Source organism: Dromiciops gliroides, chromosome 4 (assembly GCF_019393635.1).
Source record: "Dromiciops gliroides isolate mDroGli1 chromosome 4, mDroGli1.pri, whole genome shotgun sequence".
In the NCBI taxonomy this organism is placed as follows: Eukaryota; Metazoa; Chordata; class Mammalia; order Microbiotheria; family Microbiotheriidae; genus Dromiciops; species Dromiciops gliroides.
The window spans coordinates 177117397-177134484 of NC_057864.1; the positions used below are offsets into that span (position 1 = coordinate 177117397).

At 39.6% G+C, this 17088-nt stretch overlaps 1 protein-coding gene across 2 annotated transcripts in view; it reads left to right on the forward strand.

Annotated features, from left to right (window-relative positions):
- The window catches only part of CA10 (carbonic anhydrase 10), a 715328-nt gene that overhangs the window by 647702 nt on the left and 50538 nt on the right, over positions 1–17088 (forward strand). For both annotated transcript variants that reach the window (XM_043963595.1, XM_043963596.1), the window contains exon 5: positions 14883–14978. In XM_043963595.1, the coding sequence (XP_043819530.1) occupies positions 14883–14978 (96 nt within the window). The remainder of the gene's footprint in view (positions 1–14882; positions 14979–17088) is intronic.

Genomic DNA, 17088 nt, shown 5'->3' on the forward strand with positions numbered 1-17088 from the left:
TTGGACATAGTCAATGTGGGAATTTGTTTTCCTTGACAATGCATAATTACTGCAACAGTTTTGTTTTCTTTTTTCTTTTATGAATGATGATGAGCAGAGGGGTAATAGGAGAGAAAAGAAATATTTGCTAACTGAAAATTTAAATTACAATTTACTTAATCACATAAAATAAGATATATTATCATGAGTTTTGCTGCCACGCCCTAAAAAACCATCTGACTTGCAGTTGAAAACTTCCTATATGTCTCCTCCTATTAGGACATGAACTCCTTCAGACCAAGGACTATCTAGTTTTTATATTTGTGTCTCCAATAGTTAACATGGTATTTTGTACCTAGTAGGCATAGTAAAAGGGCAGCTAGGTGGCATAGTGGATAAAGCATTGGACCTGGAATCATAAAAATTCATCTTCATGAATGCAAATCTGGCCTGTCACTGTGTGACTCTGGGCAAGTCACTTAACACTGTTTGCATGTCTGCATCTGTAAAATGAGCTGCAGAAGGAAATGGCAAACCATTCCAGTATCTCTGCCAAGAAAACCCCAAATGGGGTCACGGAGAGTTGGGCACAACTGAAATGACTGAACAAACAAAACAACAACAAAAGTTTGGCCACTTAATTCCAAAGTCCAAATGCTATTATACGTTTTCTTAAGTTTTTTGCCTTTTTAGGAAGAAAAACATGTCCCTTTGTAAATTGTTAAGAGAGCGAGATTTTGTTTAGCAACTCGGGTCAGAACAATCACTTTGACTTGTAGCAATAATTGGCATTCCTATGTTTTGAAATTTAGGAGTTCATCAGCACCAAGGCAGAGTAGTGATAATTTGCAAACCTAGGGGCGGGGGAAGTAGCAGCTGGTAAACATCAAACTGTGTGCTTCTCTGCAGACTCTGTGTGTGCTTTTACACATAGCTAAAAATGTGTTAATGACTTTCTATAAATAAAAGCAATGTGGCTCCAGCAGCAGTCACTGAAATAGAGCTTCCTTTCACGTATCAAAAGTCATTCCTAGTCCTTTTATTTCTAATGGGGAAAAATGCATATACCTGTATGAAAATAATCAGGCCTTATCTCTACAAAGGCTTTGAAATTTACAAAGTGATTAGATGATCCAATGGTACTCTTAATAACAGTGATGCTTCAAAGAGTTCCATGATTGCTCAATGGGGATGTACTCTCCAAGGATCCAGATAAGGAGCCATCCAGGCTTTCTTATTCTGTATGACATCTATCTGGGTCCACTTATAAATTCTACAAAAAGGGTCCAAACAGCACTTGAGGGGTCATTCTCCTAGATTATGGGTTGGCAGATTATGACAAAAATCTGTCCTATTACCTGCCTGAGCCAAGAATTGTTTTTCACATTTCTAAATAAAATAAAACTTTATTTTTAAATGTAATAACCATTCTTAGCTCATGGGCCATATAAAAACAGGAGGTAGATTATATTTGGCTATATTTTGGTAGGTTTTGTGGTGTTTGGGTTTTGTTTTTTTTTACTCTTTCTCTAGATCTCTTGGTATGGCAAGGATATCAGTGGAGTATTTGTTGTTGTTCTTGCCGAGTCATTTCACATCCAACTCTCTGTGACCCCACTTGGGGTTTTCTTGGTAAAGACACTGGCGTGATTTGCCATTGCCTTCTCCAGCTCATTTTACAGATGAGAAACTGAGGGAAACAGGATTAAGTGATTTGCCCTGGGCCACCCAGCTAGATGAGGCCAGATTTGAACTCAGGAAAATGAGTCTTCCTGACTCCAGGCTCAGAATTCTATCCACAATGTCACCACCTAACTACCCTATATTATACATTCAATGGAGTATACAGGCTGTCAGTCAGTTACGCCTTATTTTTGCTATGTGTCTAGCTCTCCTCCTTTCTGGCCAAACATTTCTTTGATAATGTATTCTATGCCACTTCTACAAAATTCTTCACTGCTAATATAGAAATAGCTTGACCAGCCACGTCTCCAGAGGACTAAAGATAAAGCATGTTTCCTACCTTTCAGTGGAAAGGTGGTTGACCATAGGTGTCAAGTAAGGTGTGCTTTCTTAAACCTAGCATTGTTTTGATTGCTTTATTCAGATTTATTTCTTGAAAGGGAGGATTATATTAGTTCTGAATTGTCACTGAGAAGTGACATAAAGAGAAAAGAGCACCAACAAAACATTTTTAAAGTTAATATGTTGCAGTTTATTCGTGTAAGCCCAGTATGTCCTCTGTATTCTCTTGGGGATAATCTGCAACTTAAATTCTTTAGAATCTGTAGTTTTCTATGCTTCGTAGTCTTATGGCATCACTGGAAGAATATGGATCTTAGAAATGAGTTTTGTTTTAAGAGAAAGGATTAGAATCATTTTTTTAAAAACTACATAAAATTTCCCCAAAACAATCTAACGGTGATTTCCTCCTGCTCATTTCTGGGGCCAGTTTATTGTCTACTGGCATTCTTTCTAAGACAAAAGATATGCAATTGGCCATCTCAACATAATATACAACTGTGTATTTTATGTTTGAATATTAGATGTTATTATCCACATGCTTTGTCTTGTTTGGATAGTTAGGTCAGACTCTTTTAAGTGATTATGGATTTCATCTGGAAAGTACTGAATGTTCCGGGGTTTGATCCAATCATCACAATGCCATTTAGAAGCAAGAGTATCTGGAGGACCTCAACATCTATGAAGAATGTGTCTTCTGCACTGACCTCCTCCATAATGGTGCCAAACATTTTAGCGACTGCAGATCTCTCTGTTTAATACCTCACTTGGTTTTTAGAAACAGAACATCATAGATACCTGTCAATAAAAGAAAATATAGGTTGGGGCATTATTGTGTTATATAACTAATATACATATGTATTGTGACTTGTAAAGGCCACCTACCTCCTGGTACAGTGCCTCACACAGTGGAAACATTTAACAAAAGCTATTTGACTGACTGAAAAGTAGAAGAATCAGCACTAAAACCTGTAACCTTTGGGAAGAGAAACTAAATTAAGAAATCAAGATTCTTCAATTGTATCCCTATCATCTTCTCTAGCAGTGTGATCCTGAGCAAGTCACTTAACTATGGTGGTGTTCCAACTGTCTTTTCACAAGAATTTATTAAGCACCCTTTATGTACAGAGCACTGTTTTGAGTGCTAGCAAGAGAGAAAATATCTTTTATTTTATATATTTACTAATATTACCTAAATTACTGGCAGGTGGATAGATCACCCTGGGCAAGTCACTTAACCCTCATTGCCCCACCCCCAAAAAATTGCCATATGTAGAAGGTGATACATCAGTTGGGCACTGAAGAAAGTTAGGGATTCTATGAAGCACAGGTGAGGAGAGAGGACATTCCAGGTAAGGGTAAAACCACCTGTGTAAAGTCACAAAGACAGGAGATGGAATGTTATGTGCAAGAAACAGCAAATAAGCCAGTATGGATAGAATTAAAGGATGTGGATGGGCAATCATTTGAAATAAACCTCCAAAGGTAGGCTGGAGCCAGACTGTGAAGAGCCTGAAATATCAAACAGAAGAATATGAATTTTTAAACACAGAGACAATTGGGAACTACCAGAGGTTCTGATGGGGGAACATCATAGTCAGCAAAATTCTTTCGGAATGTCCCTTTGGCAGTTGTTTAGAGGACAAGTTAGAAGGGAAAGAGACTTAAAGCAGAGAAACAAAATAAGAAGTTATCATAATGCTTAGATGAGAGGTGATGAGGGCTTCAACCAAATTGTGGCTGTGGGAGTGGGAATGGGGGAAGTGAGATTGGGGAAGTAGCATAGTTAAGACTTAACAACTGATTGGATATATGTTATTATTGTTGCTCAGTCATTTCAGCCATGTCTGACTCTTCATGACCCCGTTTGGGGTTTTCTTGACAAAAATACTGGAGTGGTTTGTCATTTCGTTCTCCAATTGGATAGATAGGGTGAGTGAAATTAAAGAGGCATGTGTGAGTCCAAGTTGTGAACCTGAGGGACTGAAAGGATAAAGGTGCCCTAGATCGTAGAAAGAAGTAAAGATTGGTGGGAAATGTTGAGGAAAAGATAATGAGTTTCATTTCAGACATGTTGAGTTTGAGATGCCCACAGGACATCCATCTGGAAATGTCTAATAGGCAGTCTGTGATGCTGGACTAGAGCATATGAAAGACAGACACAGAGACAGAGATAGAAACAGAAACAGAGGGAGGGAGGCAGAGGGGAGGGAAAGGGAAGGAAAAGAGGCAGAGAAACAGAGGGAGGGAGAAACAGACAGAAAGATAGAGGGAAGGAGAGAGACAGAGAGAGGGAGGGAGGGAAAGAGTAAGGGGGAGAAAGTGAGAGAGGGGGAAAGGGAAAGGGAGAGGGAGAGGGACAATTTTACAGAACTTGCTCAAAACAATATAACAATCACTATAAGAAGTATGATAAAATTCAGGTAACAATTAGATCAACATAAAGAAAGAACAAGATTATTATTCATTCATTTACTTATTTGTTTAGATACTTATGCGTTTATCGATGAGTTGCCTTCCTGATTAGAATGTAAGCTCCTTGAGGACCTTTCTTTGTATTCCCCTCCTTTAGCAAAATTCCTAACACAGAGCAAGCCCTTAATAAATTCTTGTTGATTAATTGATCCATTGACTCCTGTAATTCTGAACATGGATTTTCTAGTTGTTATTGAAGAATAATTATTACAATGGAGAGTCCCAAAAGTAATTCATCGCTTTTATTTTTAAATCACATAAAATAGGGAGCTACCTTCTTCTTGAATTCACTGGGCCTCAATCTGTCCTCCTGTGGGCTATTTATAGAATGAGAGCCCAGAAGACTTGAGTTAAAGGCATGCCTCTGAAACTGATGACTATCACTCTGACTTCAACAAGTCAGTGCCTCCAGGCAAGTCTCAAAAACTACAAGTTAGAGACCAGTTGCTGACCCACATCAGGGAGAGAAATTTCCTTGCGGAAGTTCCCTTACCCGAGAAATCACAGAACCAGATAAAGATGTAAATATCATTTGGGTGTGAAACTTGTTAAGAACCCAGTCTGAACCCCAAAGTCAAACCCCTTCTCTAGGACTGAGTTTTGTCCCCCGTGAAACAAAAAGGTTGGATAATAACACCTTTCAATCTACTTTGCAATTAGCCATTTGCAAAGTGCTTTCCCTCCAACAGCTGGGAGATGTAGCAGCAAAAACAAGAACTAACATTCCTGTAGCACTTTATATACACTCTCTGATCCAATATTCACATCAACCATGTGATGTAAACACTGCAAGTAATGTTATCCTCCTTTTACACGTGAAAAAACTGAAGCCAGCATTCTACTATATTAGTATTTTATTCCCATTTTTACAAGTGAGAAAACTGAGACTCAGGGACTTGCCTAGGGTCTCACAATGAGTAAGAACGAGAGCAGAGTTTTCCATCAAAGTTTGCAGAGAAGCATACCATGTTTCTGGATGATCTCTAAGGTCCCTTTCTTGCTCAAAATTTCTATTTTTTATGATTCTCTTTTAAAATATGGATATATGGGGACAGCTAGGTGGCGCAGTGGATAAAGCACCAACCCCAGATTCAGGAGGTTCTGAGTTCAAATCCAGCCTCAGACACTTGACACTTACTAGCTGTGTGACCCTGGGTAAGTCACTTAACCCTCATTGCCCGACAAAAAATAAAATAAAATATGGATATATGGCAGCAGGTGGAACAGTGGATAACAAAACATAAAGCACTGGCCATGGATTCAGGAGGGCCTGAGTTCTTATCCAGCTTCAGACACTGGATATTTACTAGCTGTCTGACCCTGGGCAAGTAACTTAACCCTCATTGAACCACAAAAAATTATATGTGTGTGTGTGTATACATATATATATACATATATATATATATATATATATATATATATATATATGGATGTATGTCAAATACTACATGGTGCTTTAAAGTATCAAGGGGCAGGTAGGTGTCAGTAGGTGTGGACTTGAAGTCAAAGAAGATCTAAGCTCAAATCCTGCCCTCAGACATTAACCAGCTGTGTGAGTCGTGGACAGTCATTTTATTCTGTTTGCCTCAGTTTCCTCCTCTTAAAAATGAAGATATTAATATCAATCCATCTCCATGTTGTTGTGAGGATCAAATGATATTTATAAAGCACTTTGCAAACTTAATCAGTGTGTAAATTTTAGCCATTATTATTATTCAATTATAATATTAAATAATATTATTCAATATTATTATCTTTCCCCCTCAAAAATTATAGCCTTGAAGATTCTAGCTGAGTCTTTGCGCAATGGCTGACATGGGCAGCAAGGGTCTCAGTCCAGTGTTCTTTGTACCACATTGTGTCTTCCACAACCTTGCTACAAGGAGGATGTCCTCAGGTAATGAGGCTAACCTGAGTAGTCACTTTCCTCATGAATTCACTGACCTCTGCTGACAGAGCCAAATGCTGCAAAAATGCATAAACTTGGATTTGTACCACTAGACCTGAAAGGTGGCAACCCTGCAGGGCTCCCAAAGCCCTAAAAGGCAATCAATTCCCATCCATCAGGGACTAGTGACTCACTTCTCCAAGATAAATGAAAACTCCTTCTTTGTAATGGGAGCCCTTTGAGGGAAGAGACTAGTGCCATGTTCATCTTTGTATCTCTAGTGGTTAGTACAGTGCTTGGCACATAGTAGGCACTTAATAATTGCTTCTTGAGTTGAAGCTCTGAGAAACGGAGTACAACTCAATATGCCTGGTTCTCCTGTGTATCTGAGTTATTTTGCAGGGGCTTTGCTGTCTCTTTGGAAGCTTTCCTTTCAACGTGGTCTGTTGGTTAATAGAGATCTTCTGGACAATCATCAAAGAATTCTACAATTATTTGCCATGGAGAAATCAGATTACTGCTGGTTTCCCTTGTGTTGTGGTTATGGCCACTACCCAGATAATGAGATCTGGGGTTAAACAAGTAGAGTTGGTCCCTATATCTATGTAGCCAAGCTTTGCAACAGTGTGTGTTTGGTGGAAAGCAAGAGCCCAAGGGGGCCAGAGGAATACATGGCAAGCCTAGCCATGACCTTTACAAGTTCGAGCAGGGGAGGGAAGAGAGGGACACAAGATGCATGCCAGTTCCAGAATAGGCCAAAGATTTGAGGATTTGCATTGCATCAAACAGTCCTTTTGCCAACAATCCTGGTAGTGTGCCTTCTGTCCTTGGCCAACCTCCCTAGTTTAAAATTTCTATCCTGGCCCTAGGATTTTCCATGTCCATCTCAGTCCTTTGGATTTTGGCATTCCTGAGAAACCCTAGCTCCCTCTTTTTTAATCTCCTTTGGATCCCAATTTGAACCTTACACCTCTTTTCCTCTTTTCCTTAGGCTGAGTCATTGCATAAATACTGGCATTCATGAGTCCCCTTTAGGGGACCATAATAATTACCTCATCACCCAAAGCCCATCCTCATTTGTTCTCCTCAGCCCCAATTCCATGTAACATACAGAGAATGTCATAGATCAACAAATATTTATGAAATGTATTAAACATCAACTAGGTGCAAAGCACTTTGTGTCTTAGCTATCTGTTTCCCCTGTTGTGAAGAATACTGTACTATTCCCTCTCCTCTACCATCATCACTCTTGGCCTGGAAGTCAGAATGAGGCATGAGGTTCTCTGGTTCTTTCTCTAAATCAAAAATAGAGAAGGAAAACTTGATCTCTTTGAGAGGAGACATGTCTTAATTAGAGAAGAGTAAGATAATATATAATAAAAGTAGAGATGTCACAGTTGCAGTAAACTTCTGAAGGTCAATCTAATGTAATTCCATGCCTGAAAAAGAAATTCTTTCTTACAATACCCCCAAAAGTGGTCATCATCTCTCTATTTGAAGATCTCCAGGAATCAAGAATTCACTCTGGATGAGCTTCATGTAATTTTATTGCTTTCAAGTGCATGTGGCAGGTCAAGATAAGGTAACCAAATACAGTCAATGCTTAACATTTGCACATTTACACTTTCTTAGACTTCAAGCATTCGAGTGATTTTATTAGTAACCTCATTCTCACTACATTAGAGGCCTTGTGCAGAAGAGGAAAAAAAAAAGGAGGATGCACAAATTTATGGAGCAGCTAGCATCATACTAGGATATTTCAATTCAAGCCAGTACAGCCTTCACAATCTCTAATGTCATCCATAGCTATGAAAGACAGTGTTGGAGGCGATGTCAAGACCTTGCCGGTCTTGGGAGACTTCCGACAGCAGTGCCTAAAGTCCCAGCAACCTCCCCCTTGGTTTTCAGAGGGTGAACAAGGTAGAGCAGTTTACAGCAGTATAGTTATATAGAACAAAGCCTTCACACCACCGTTGGACACAGTGGAAGCTAAGATTTAAGTTAAAAAAGGATTTTCATGTTAAGAATTTTATTTGCTGTACTTACAATAATTATGGTACTATAGATTTCATGTATTATGAAAAGTGAATATTGTCTTGAAATCAATATTTTGTTTGTTTTTAATTGCAATGTTAGTAACAAAGGCTACAGAATTCTAGGGAAGTACCAGGGGGAAAATGTTTTGCATGTCACCAATTTTATTTTGTCATACTTCATTTTAATTCACAGTCACATGTTAGGAAAGTTCATATTATCAGAATTAATGCTTTGTTATAAAAAAATTTATACAGAAAAGTGTACTTTCAGCAAATCTAGTGAAAGATTAATTTTTGGTGGTTGGGGGAATGGAACCCCCTATTTCCCAGAGGCTCAATATATCAACATTGACATTTTTTTTAGTTTTGTGCCATTTTCTAAGAATGTTACCCCTATGAAAGTTGAGGATTAACTGTATTAATTCAGTTCAACAAACACTAAGCATCTGCTGTATGACAGACATGAAGTCCCTGCCTTCAGGAAGCTTACATTCCATTGAATGAATTATCAGAAATTCTTAATAAAATATGATTGTGGATTACAGAATTTTCCTTAAAAAATCATCCAGTAAAGGGGGCAGCTAGGTGGCACAATGGATAAAGCACTGGCCTTGGATTCAGGAGGACCTGTGTTCAAATCCAGCCTCAGACACTTACTAGCTGTGTGACCCTGGGCAAGTTACTTGACCCTCATTGCCCCATGCAAAAACAAACAAACAAACAAAAACAAAAATCATCCAGTAAATATCTGTAGGGCACTTGCAGAATGACACTCCTAATGAAAAGGATTTACCATATCAAGAAGTATTTCCCCTGTGATCCAACTTCCCAAAACTAGTTCCATATCTGATCTGGATAGAAACAAGGGCAGACTCCCTTTATTCCCCAGGTGTGATGAATGAGGAGCTAAGAGTGTTTGTTATGCAAAGAGCAGCTGCTAGAACTGTAATTGACATTGCCAAGCCAATGTTGATGGACCGAGAAATATATTGATGGGAAAATAAGCAGGCCGTGGCTCATTTTTTTTTTCCTGGAGTTATCCCACTGTGCCTTGTAAGACTTTGTATTGTTCCCTGGTGTATCTTTATCTTTTTCCTTCACTAGAAAAGTTATTCCTTGAGACTGCAGGAGCCCTGTGGCAAGCAATTATAGCTGGACTTGAGAGGGTGCAGAGAAGCCCTCAGCGGCACCTCCTCCTCTGCCCCAGAGCAATCCGGACTCATGAGGCTCCTTTGTGCTGGTCTCTTACATTTTGGCCTGGGGGGAGGGGGTTGTCCTTGGTACCCCCTCTCCCTGGTAATTTTATATTGTAGCTACTGGGTTTTTTCCCCTATTTAAATAGGAAGGTAGAAAGACAATACATTCTGGATTCATAGGCAGCATAGAATTAATGGTTATTGACAATCTAAAAAGCTGGGCAATTTTTAGTAACCTCTGTTGCCTTTTCTGCCATTCCTTAACCATCACTGCAAAAATAGAAGAGAATCTTAAGGACTGGGAGTGATTTTGTAACTTTCTTTGTTTCATGAGTTGCATTTCCAAAAAACTCATCCCTTAGTGATCAATCTTCTCATTAAAAGCCTTCTGTTTCTTCCAGTGGCAATGAATAGAGTGGCTAGAGTGCCAAGCCTGGAGCCAGGAAGACTCATCTTCCTCAGTTCAAATCTGGTCTCAGACACTTAGTAGCTGTGTGGTCCTGGGCAAGTCACTTAACCCTGTTTGCCTCAGTTTCCTCAACTGTAAAATGAGCTGGAGAAGGAAATAGACCACTCCAATATCTTTGCCAAGAAAACCCCAAATGGGGTTACAAAGAGTCACACATGACTAAAAAAGATTGAACAACAAGAAAAATTCGTCCCATTCAACACTCATCTATTTCTTTGTGTCTTTGCTTAAGCTATTCTCTCTCCTCTCCCCTCAATTTGCAGAATATTCTCTATCTTCAACTATAGCTCTTAGAATCCCAGATTTCCTTTTAGACTCAACTTAAACCCAAGACTTCTACAAAAGACCTTTCCCTAAAAAAAAATAATAAAATAAAACAAACAAAAATAAAAGATCTTTTTCCTGATTTCCCCAGTTCTACTATGAGATGGCATTTTATTGATTAGCAGTGTCTAGGCCTTGGTTGAACCTTGACTCAGATGTCTGCTTGATTCCATGGAGAAGTTAAGTATAGCATACAGCCCATCCACCAACATCTCTAAAAATCTAAAAGTGAAAATAAAAAGGTTTAAATATATTAGCATTTCAAAAACCTATAGGACTGCTGGCCATAAATAATGTTACCAACAATAGTTTCTATTTTTATAGAGAGGCAGCATAGTATAATGGGTAAAGAGTTGGCCTTGAAATCAGGAGACTCTGAGGGCAGCTAGGTGGTGCAGTGGATAAAGATTCAGCCCTGGATTCAGGAGTACCTGAGTTAAAATCCAGCCTCAGACACTTGACACTTACTAGCTGTGTGACCCTGGGCAAGTCACTTAACCCCCATTACCCCACAAAAAAAAGAAAGAAAGAAATCAGCAGAATCTGGATTTCAGTCCTGCCTGGTAGATACTAGCTGTCTGACTATAGGCAATTCACTTCATCTCAATGTGTGATACAATATTCTATGATTATAAGTTGCGTGGCATGTATCAGTAGAGGGAGTTTCCACACTAGAAGTCCTCTATAATAATAAAATCACAGATCTGTACTGCATATGCACTCACATGCTGTTTTAAGGGTTTTTCAGTTACAAAACATGTATGATATCATTACATCACACAGTATCATGTGGGTTTGCCCAACTCAACTCTCATCCCATTCCAAACCATTTTCTATTCAGTTGTCAAAGTGATTTCCTAAAGTAACAGGTCTCACCTGTCACCCCTCCTAGCATCCTCAACTCAAAACATTCCAGAGGCTCCCTATCATTTCTAGGATCAAGAACAAAATTCTCTGTCATTGCAAAGTCCCTTCCAACCTCTTCTTGTACCTTTCCAATCTCCTCATGCCTCACTTTCCCCACAAATTCTTTGATTTAGTAACACTGATCTCCTTGCAGTCTCATGAACAAGAAACTCCATCTCTTGGCTCTGAGCATTTTCTGTAGCTGTTCCCCATGCTTGGGATGCTCTCCCTCCTCATCCCTACCTACTGGCTCCCCTAGCTTTCTTTAAGCCCCAGCTAAAATCCCATTTTCTATAGGAAGACTTTCTCAATCCCTCTTGATTTATTTCCTTCCCTTTTAATTATTTCCTATTTATCCATTATGTAGCTTGTTTGTACTTATTTGTCTCCCCCAATATATTGCAAATTTTTGAGGGCAGAGATTGTCTTTTGCTTCTTTTTGGATCCGCAGCACTTAGCACATTGTCTGGCCCATAGTAGACACTTAATAAATGTTGATCAACCAACTTGGTCTTTGTCATAGATTCCTATATGGCAGATTGGGAGCAAAACTGAAGTTGTCTAACTTAAAATTCAGTCCTTTTCACAGTATACCATCAATTCCTCCAAATTTAAAAGTGCTTTCACAAAATAATGATAATCATCATTTATCACTTTCAGGTTTACAAAGCACTTTTGCAGACCTGCTCTCATTTGGTTTCACAAATAACCCTGCAGAGGAGGTATTATCAGTCAGTCAGCAAGCAGTTATTAAGCTCCTACTATTTGCTCATTGATAGGAGTACAGAGAAAGGCACCAACAGCACTTGTTCTCAAGGAGTTCACAGTCCAATGGAAGAGCAAGATGTAACTAATTAGATCTATGTAGATATGTATAGAGTAAATGAATGAATTCTCGAGAGGATAGACATTAGCATTATTATATGAGAAAAATAGGATGGCTCAGTGGGAAAAGATGGTGGATTTGAAATTAGAGCTCTTGAATTCCAGATATGCCATGTACTCCCTAGGTGATGTTGGCAAGTCACTGCCCTGTCCTTAGGACCTCAGTTTTCTCATCTATAAAATGAATGGGTTAGACTTGCTTTTCTCCTTCCATCTCTAAATCTATGATCCCCAGTTGCACAACTAGAGAAACTGAGGATGAGAGAGATTAAATGATTTCCTGAGTGAAAATCAGGTACTAAACTAGAGGGTCAAGTTTTCTGACCCATGCCCCCTCTCTTCTGAATACCCCAGGTCACTTTATCTTTCTTCAAAGCAAAGTTCTAAATGTCAGGTCTCATTGAATGCAATGTAACTTCCATACACCTAAGAGGAAGTGTTCCATGGCCCTGTAGATCTTCTCATACTCTTCAGCTACTCTGGCTAGAATGTCAAAGAGAAGTGTCACTTTGGGGCCAGGAAAATCCTTGAACTACCATCTCTTTACAGTCCAATTCTCAGAATATGTTGAAACTTCCAAGTTGCTCCTTAATACATTTCTACTTGCTTGAGTGTACTGAGAGGTTGTCACAGATCATCTGTGCACACATTAGGTACACATTTTGCCTCTCATTTAGAAACTGCCTGGTCACTGAAGGGGAGAGGCCACAGCACCCCCCAGGGGCTCTAGACTCCTTTCACACTGCATAACTTACAAGGCAACTGCTTCTTTACCCATGGAAATACACTAGGGGAGGAAGGTAGGCCCAGGTTACCTGTTGGAAGAGCATGGTATGATATACCCTGGAAGTCACTGCTCCCACCAGAGGAGGAGACTTCATTCCCCAGGTGGAATTTCTCTTCCAATGACACATCACCTTACTACCATCTGGCTCTATTGGCAAAACTCATGAAAAGTGCAAAAATAAATAGGATTATTTTGAGCATAGAGAAAACTCTTGGGTCTCCCTCCCTGACTCATCCCTAAGAGCTCCACTATACCCAGAGTGTTCCTTTGCTTAGGATGCTATCCTTCAGCAAATGATTACTCAGATATAAAAAAAAGCATTGATCAAGTTGAGTTATTACAAAAGAACTATTCAAAGAACATGTTGATCAATGGAATGACAAATGTCAGACAGAGCCAGAGTGATAAATAAAAGTCAAGTCATAGTGGATAAAAAATTGGCCTCATGGGGCAGCTAGATGGCGCAGTGGATAGAACACCGGCCCTGGAATCAGGAGTACCTGAGTTCAAATCCAGCCTCAGACACTTAACACTTACTAGCTGTGTGACCCTGGGCAAGTCACTTAACCCCAATTGTCTCACTAAAAAAAAAAAAAAAAAAAAAAAATTGGCCTCAGGGGCAGCTAGATGGCGCCAGTGTTAAAGCGCTGGCCCTGGATTCAGGAGTACCTGAGTTCAAATCCAGCCTCAGACACTTAATACTTACTAGCTGTGTGACCCTGGGCAAGTCACTTAACCCCCATTGCCCGGCAAAAAAAAAAAAAAAAAAAATTGGCCTCAGAGTCAAAAAGATGTGGGTTCAAATCCCATCTCACACACTTACTAGTTGATTGACCCTGGGCAAGTCACTTTAATCTGTAAAATAAAGAAATTTTAATTTGGTGGCTTCCGAGGTCTCTTCCAGCTTTAAGTATAGACAATTAATTGTCTAGACCTACAAATTGCAATAACAAGAGGTAATCCTAACTGATTGAGAGTTTTCCTCCCTAGGAATTCCCCACACCATTGAAATATAGATCTGATCCTCAAATTCATTTATTTGGAAAACATTATCCTGTTTCATTGTCAGACTGGCTTTTAATTTTTAATTATTTTCATCTCTAAATTAACTTTGGACAAGGGTCAAGACAGCTTCTCTCTCTAAAATGAACATAAATTCAATAATCAACAGAGTGAAGGATGTACAGTGTTGGATGGGCCCAATACAAAAGTTTAAACACAGTGTGCGGAGCTGCTAAAAAAGTAGTTATCTATCCTCTCTTGCCTGAAGCATCATAAGCCTGAGCTCTTTTTTTTTTCTCTCTTTTATTCTATTTGCTGTTTTCTCTTTCTCTCTGGTTCTCTCTCTTTTCATCCTCTCATTCCCTTATTCCTCTCATAGTCTGTACCTGCCTCAGTTTCTCATGCTTTTTCTTTGAATCTTTCTCTCCATATGTCCCGCTTTCTCCCTCCATCCCCCGCCCCCATCCCTGCCATCTCCCTTTCTTCTTTCTCTGCCTCTCCTGCTCCCTTTGTAGTCTCAGCAGCTCACCAGGCTGCCTCCCTAGCTCACATCTCCTGTTTTGCCCCTATTACTATGAAGAACATTTTGTGATACCAGTGCCAGCTGCTGTTATAGCTTCGGATGAGCCTACCAGCCCCCAGGAAAATTCACTTACCAACAGCTTAGAGGAGACATCCTGGGTTGGGGCCAAGCAGAGCCAGATGGTCACTGGGGTTATTAAAATCATGCATGTTACCAGAAAACCTTTGCAAAAATTTAAAAAATGGAACCCTTAATTCCTGTGAAATCCCCTCATTTAAAAAAGACTTTGTTTCTAATCATCTGCAACATGCATTGCTGTTGATCCCTATAAATGTGATGTATGGTGCCCTTTTTAATGCCACTGTTGTTTTTTTTCATCTCTCCTGCCAGGTTCAGCTAATCCACTATAACCATGAACTATATACAAACGTCACAGAGGCTGCAAAAAGTCCAAATGGATTGGTGGTAGTTTCTATATTTATGAAAGTGAGTATCTTGCATGTATTCACTCCATCATCTACCTTCTCCCCAACCCCTAACAGAATTGTGAATTCCCATAATAATCACTTGATATAAGTTGGGTTGTAGAAATATTCAAATGAGTCATAACCAATCCAATTTGACAAACCTTTATTAGGCTCCTACTACATGCCAGGCATTAAGTTAGTCACTGAAGATAAAAGGAAAAAAATAAAGTGGTCCCTGACCTCAAGGAGTTGACTTTCTACCAAACAAGCTACTAAGCTACAGAAGATATCTAGGTTCCTATTAGTGCAAATAACGAATCCCATGAAATAGTTGCATTATTTGAATTTACACTGCATGTTTCCATTGGGCTGGAATAAATTACCATATTTTATATAATTACAACGGCAAATGTTACAAATTCAAATGCAGGTGACTACTTCAAGGGATTCATCATTTGCACTAATCAGGTTGCTTTGTTTTTTATTTCTATCAGAATTCATGTGAAATGAAGTCTTTCCCAAAGATATTTGGGGAACTCATTTCAGAAAACCGTAAATTCCAAGGGCAGATGATGGTTAAACTCTCAAAATGAAAGGAAGAATTAGCATGGTACTGTGGAAAGATCCCAGGCTCTGGAGTCAGAGATCTATCATTAAGTCCATAAGCATTTTTTAAACACCTACTATCTGCCAAGTATTGTGCTAAACACTGCGGATACAAAGAAAGATAAAAAAATAGTCCCTGACCTCAAGGAACTTACATTTTAATGGGAATTAGAACATGAAAACAATTGTGGGCAAACATGTTATATCCAAGGTAAACTGAAGATTAATCCATAGAGAGAGGGCTCTAGTAAGGCTTCTTATAGGTGATAGAATTTTAACTGGGACTTGAATGAAGCCAGAAAACCTGAGATGTGGAGATGAGGAGGGAGAACATTCCAGGAATGGGAACAGTTAGTAAAAATACCTCTAGTTGGGAGATTCAGTGTCTTCTTTGAGAAGTAGCAAGGCCAGTGTCACTGGAACAAAGGTGATGGGGGTGAGGTTGGGCAGGATGAGAAGTAAGAATACAGGGAAAATATAGCAATATAGCTCAGGTTAAGAAGGGAATTTTATATTTGATCTTGGAGGCAATAGGGAGTCCCTGGAGTTGTTGTTTTGTTTGTTTGTTTGTTTGTTTTGCCATAGTCAGGATTGCTCTTTAGGGAGACTTTTTTTGCGGGGCAATGAGGGTTAAGTGACTTGCCCAGGGTCACGCAGCTAGTAAGTGTCAAGTGTCTGAAGCTGGATTTGAACTCAGGGACTCCTGAACCCACAGCCAGTGCTCTATCTACTACACCACCTAGCTGCTCTAGGGAGACCATTTTTACAGCCGTGTGGAGGATAGACTAGAATGGAAGAAGAGAGATCAATACTTTAATAGTCCAGGCATGAGGGGATGAGGGGCTGCACCAAGATAATAGCAGTGTCAGAGGAAAGAAGGCAACATATACAACAAATAATATGATGATAGAAACAAGAGGACTTGTCATCTGATTGGCCATGGGGGTGGTGAGAGGGAATGAGGACTTAAAGAAGACACCTACTTTTGGAGCCTAAGTGGCTGGAAGGATGGTGGTACTGTCCACAGTAATAGGAAAGTTAGCAAGATGGGAGGGTCTGCAAGGAAAAATAATGAGGTCAGTTTCGGGCATTATGAGGTTCAGATAATTTGGGCATATCTAGTTTGAGATGTCCAATGGGTAGTTGGAGATGTGAGAAAGAAGATCAGAAGAGAGGAAAGGGTTGGACAAAGAAATTGGAGAATCATCTGTGAAGAACTAATAGTTGAAATTGTGGGAATTTACTATATTACCAAGTTCAGTAGAAGATAGGGAGAAGAAAAGAGGGTCCAAGACAGAGCCTTGGGGGGACACAAGCATGATCAGAATGAAAATACAGTAAAAGAGACTGAGAAGTCTCACAATCACACAGACTGGGGAGAGGGGTGGGAAGAGAACCAGGAAATTGAGAAAGAGAAAGAGAGAGGGGGAGGCAAGGAGTGAGAGAGAGAGAGACAGAGAGAGAAAGACAGAGAGACAGAGATAGAGAGAGACAGAGACAGAGAGAAACAGAGACAAAGAGAC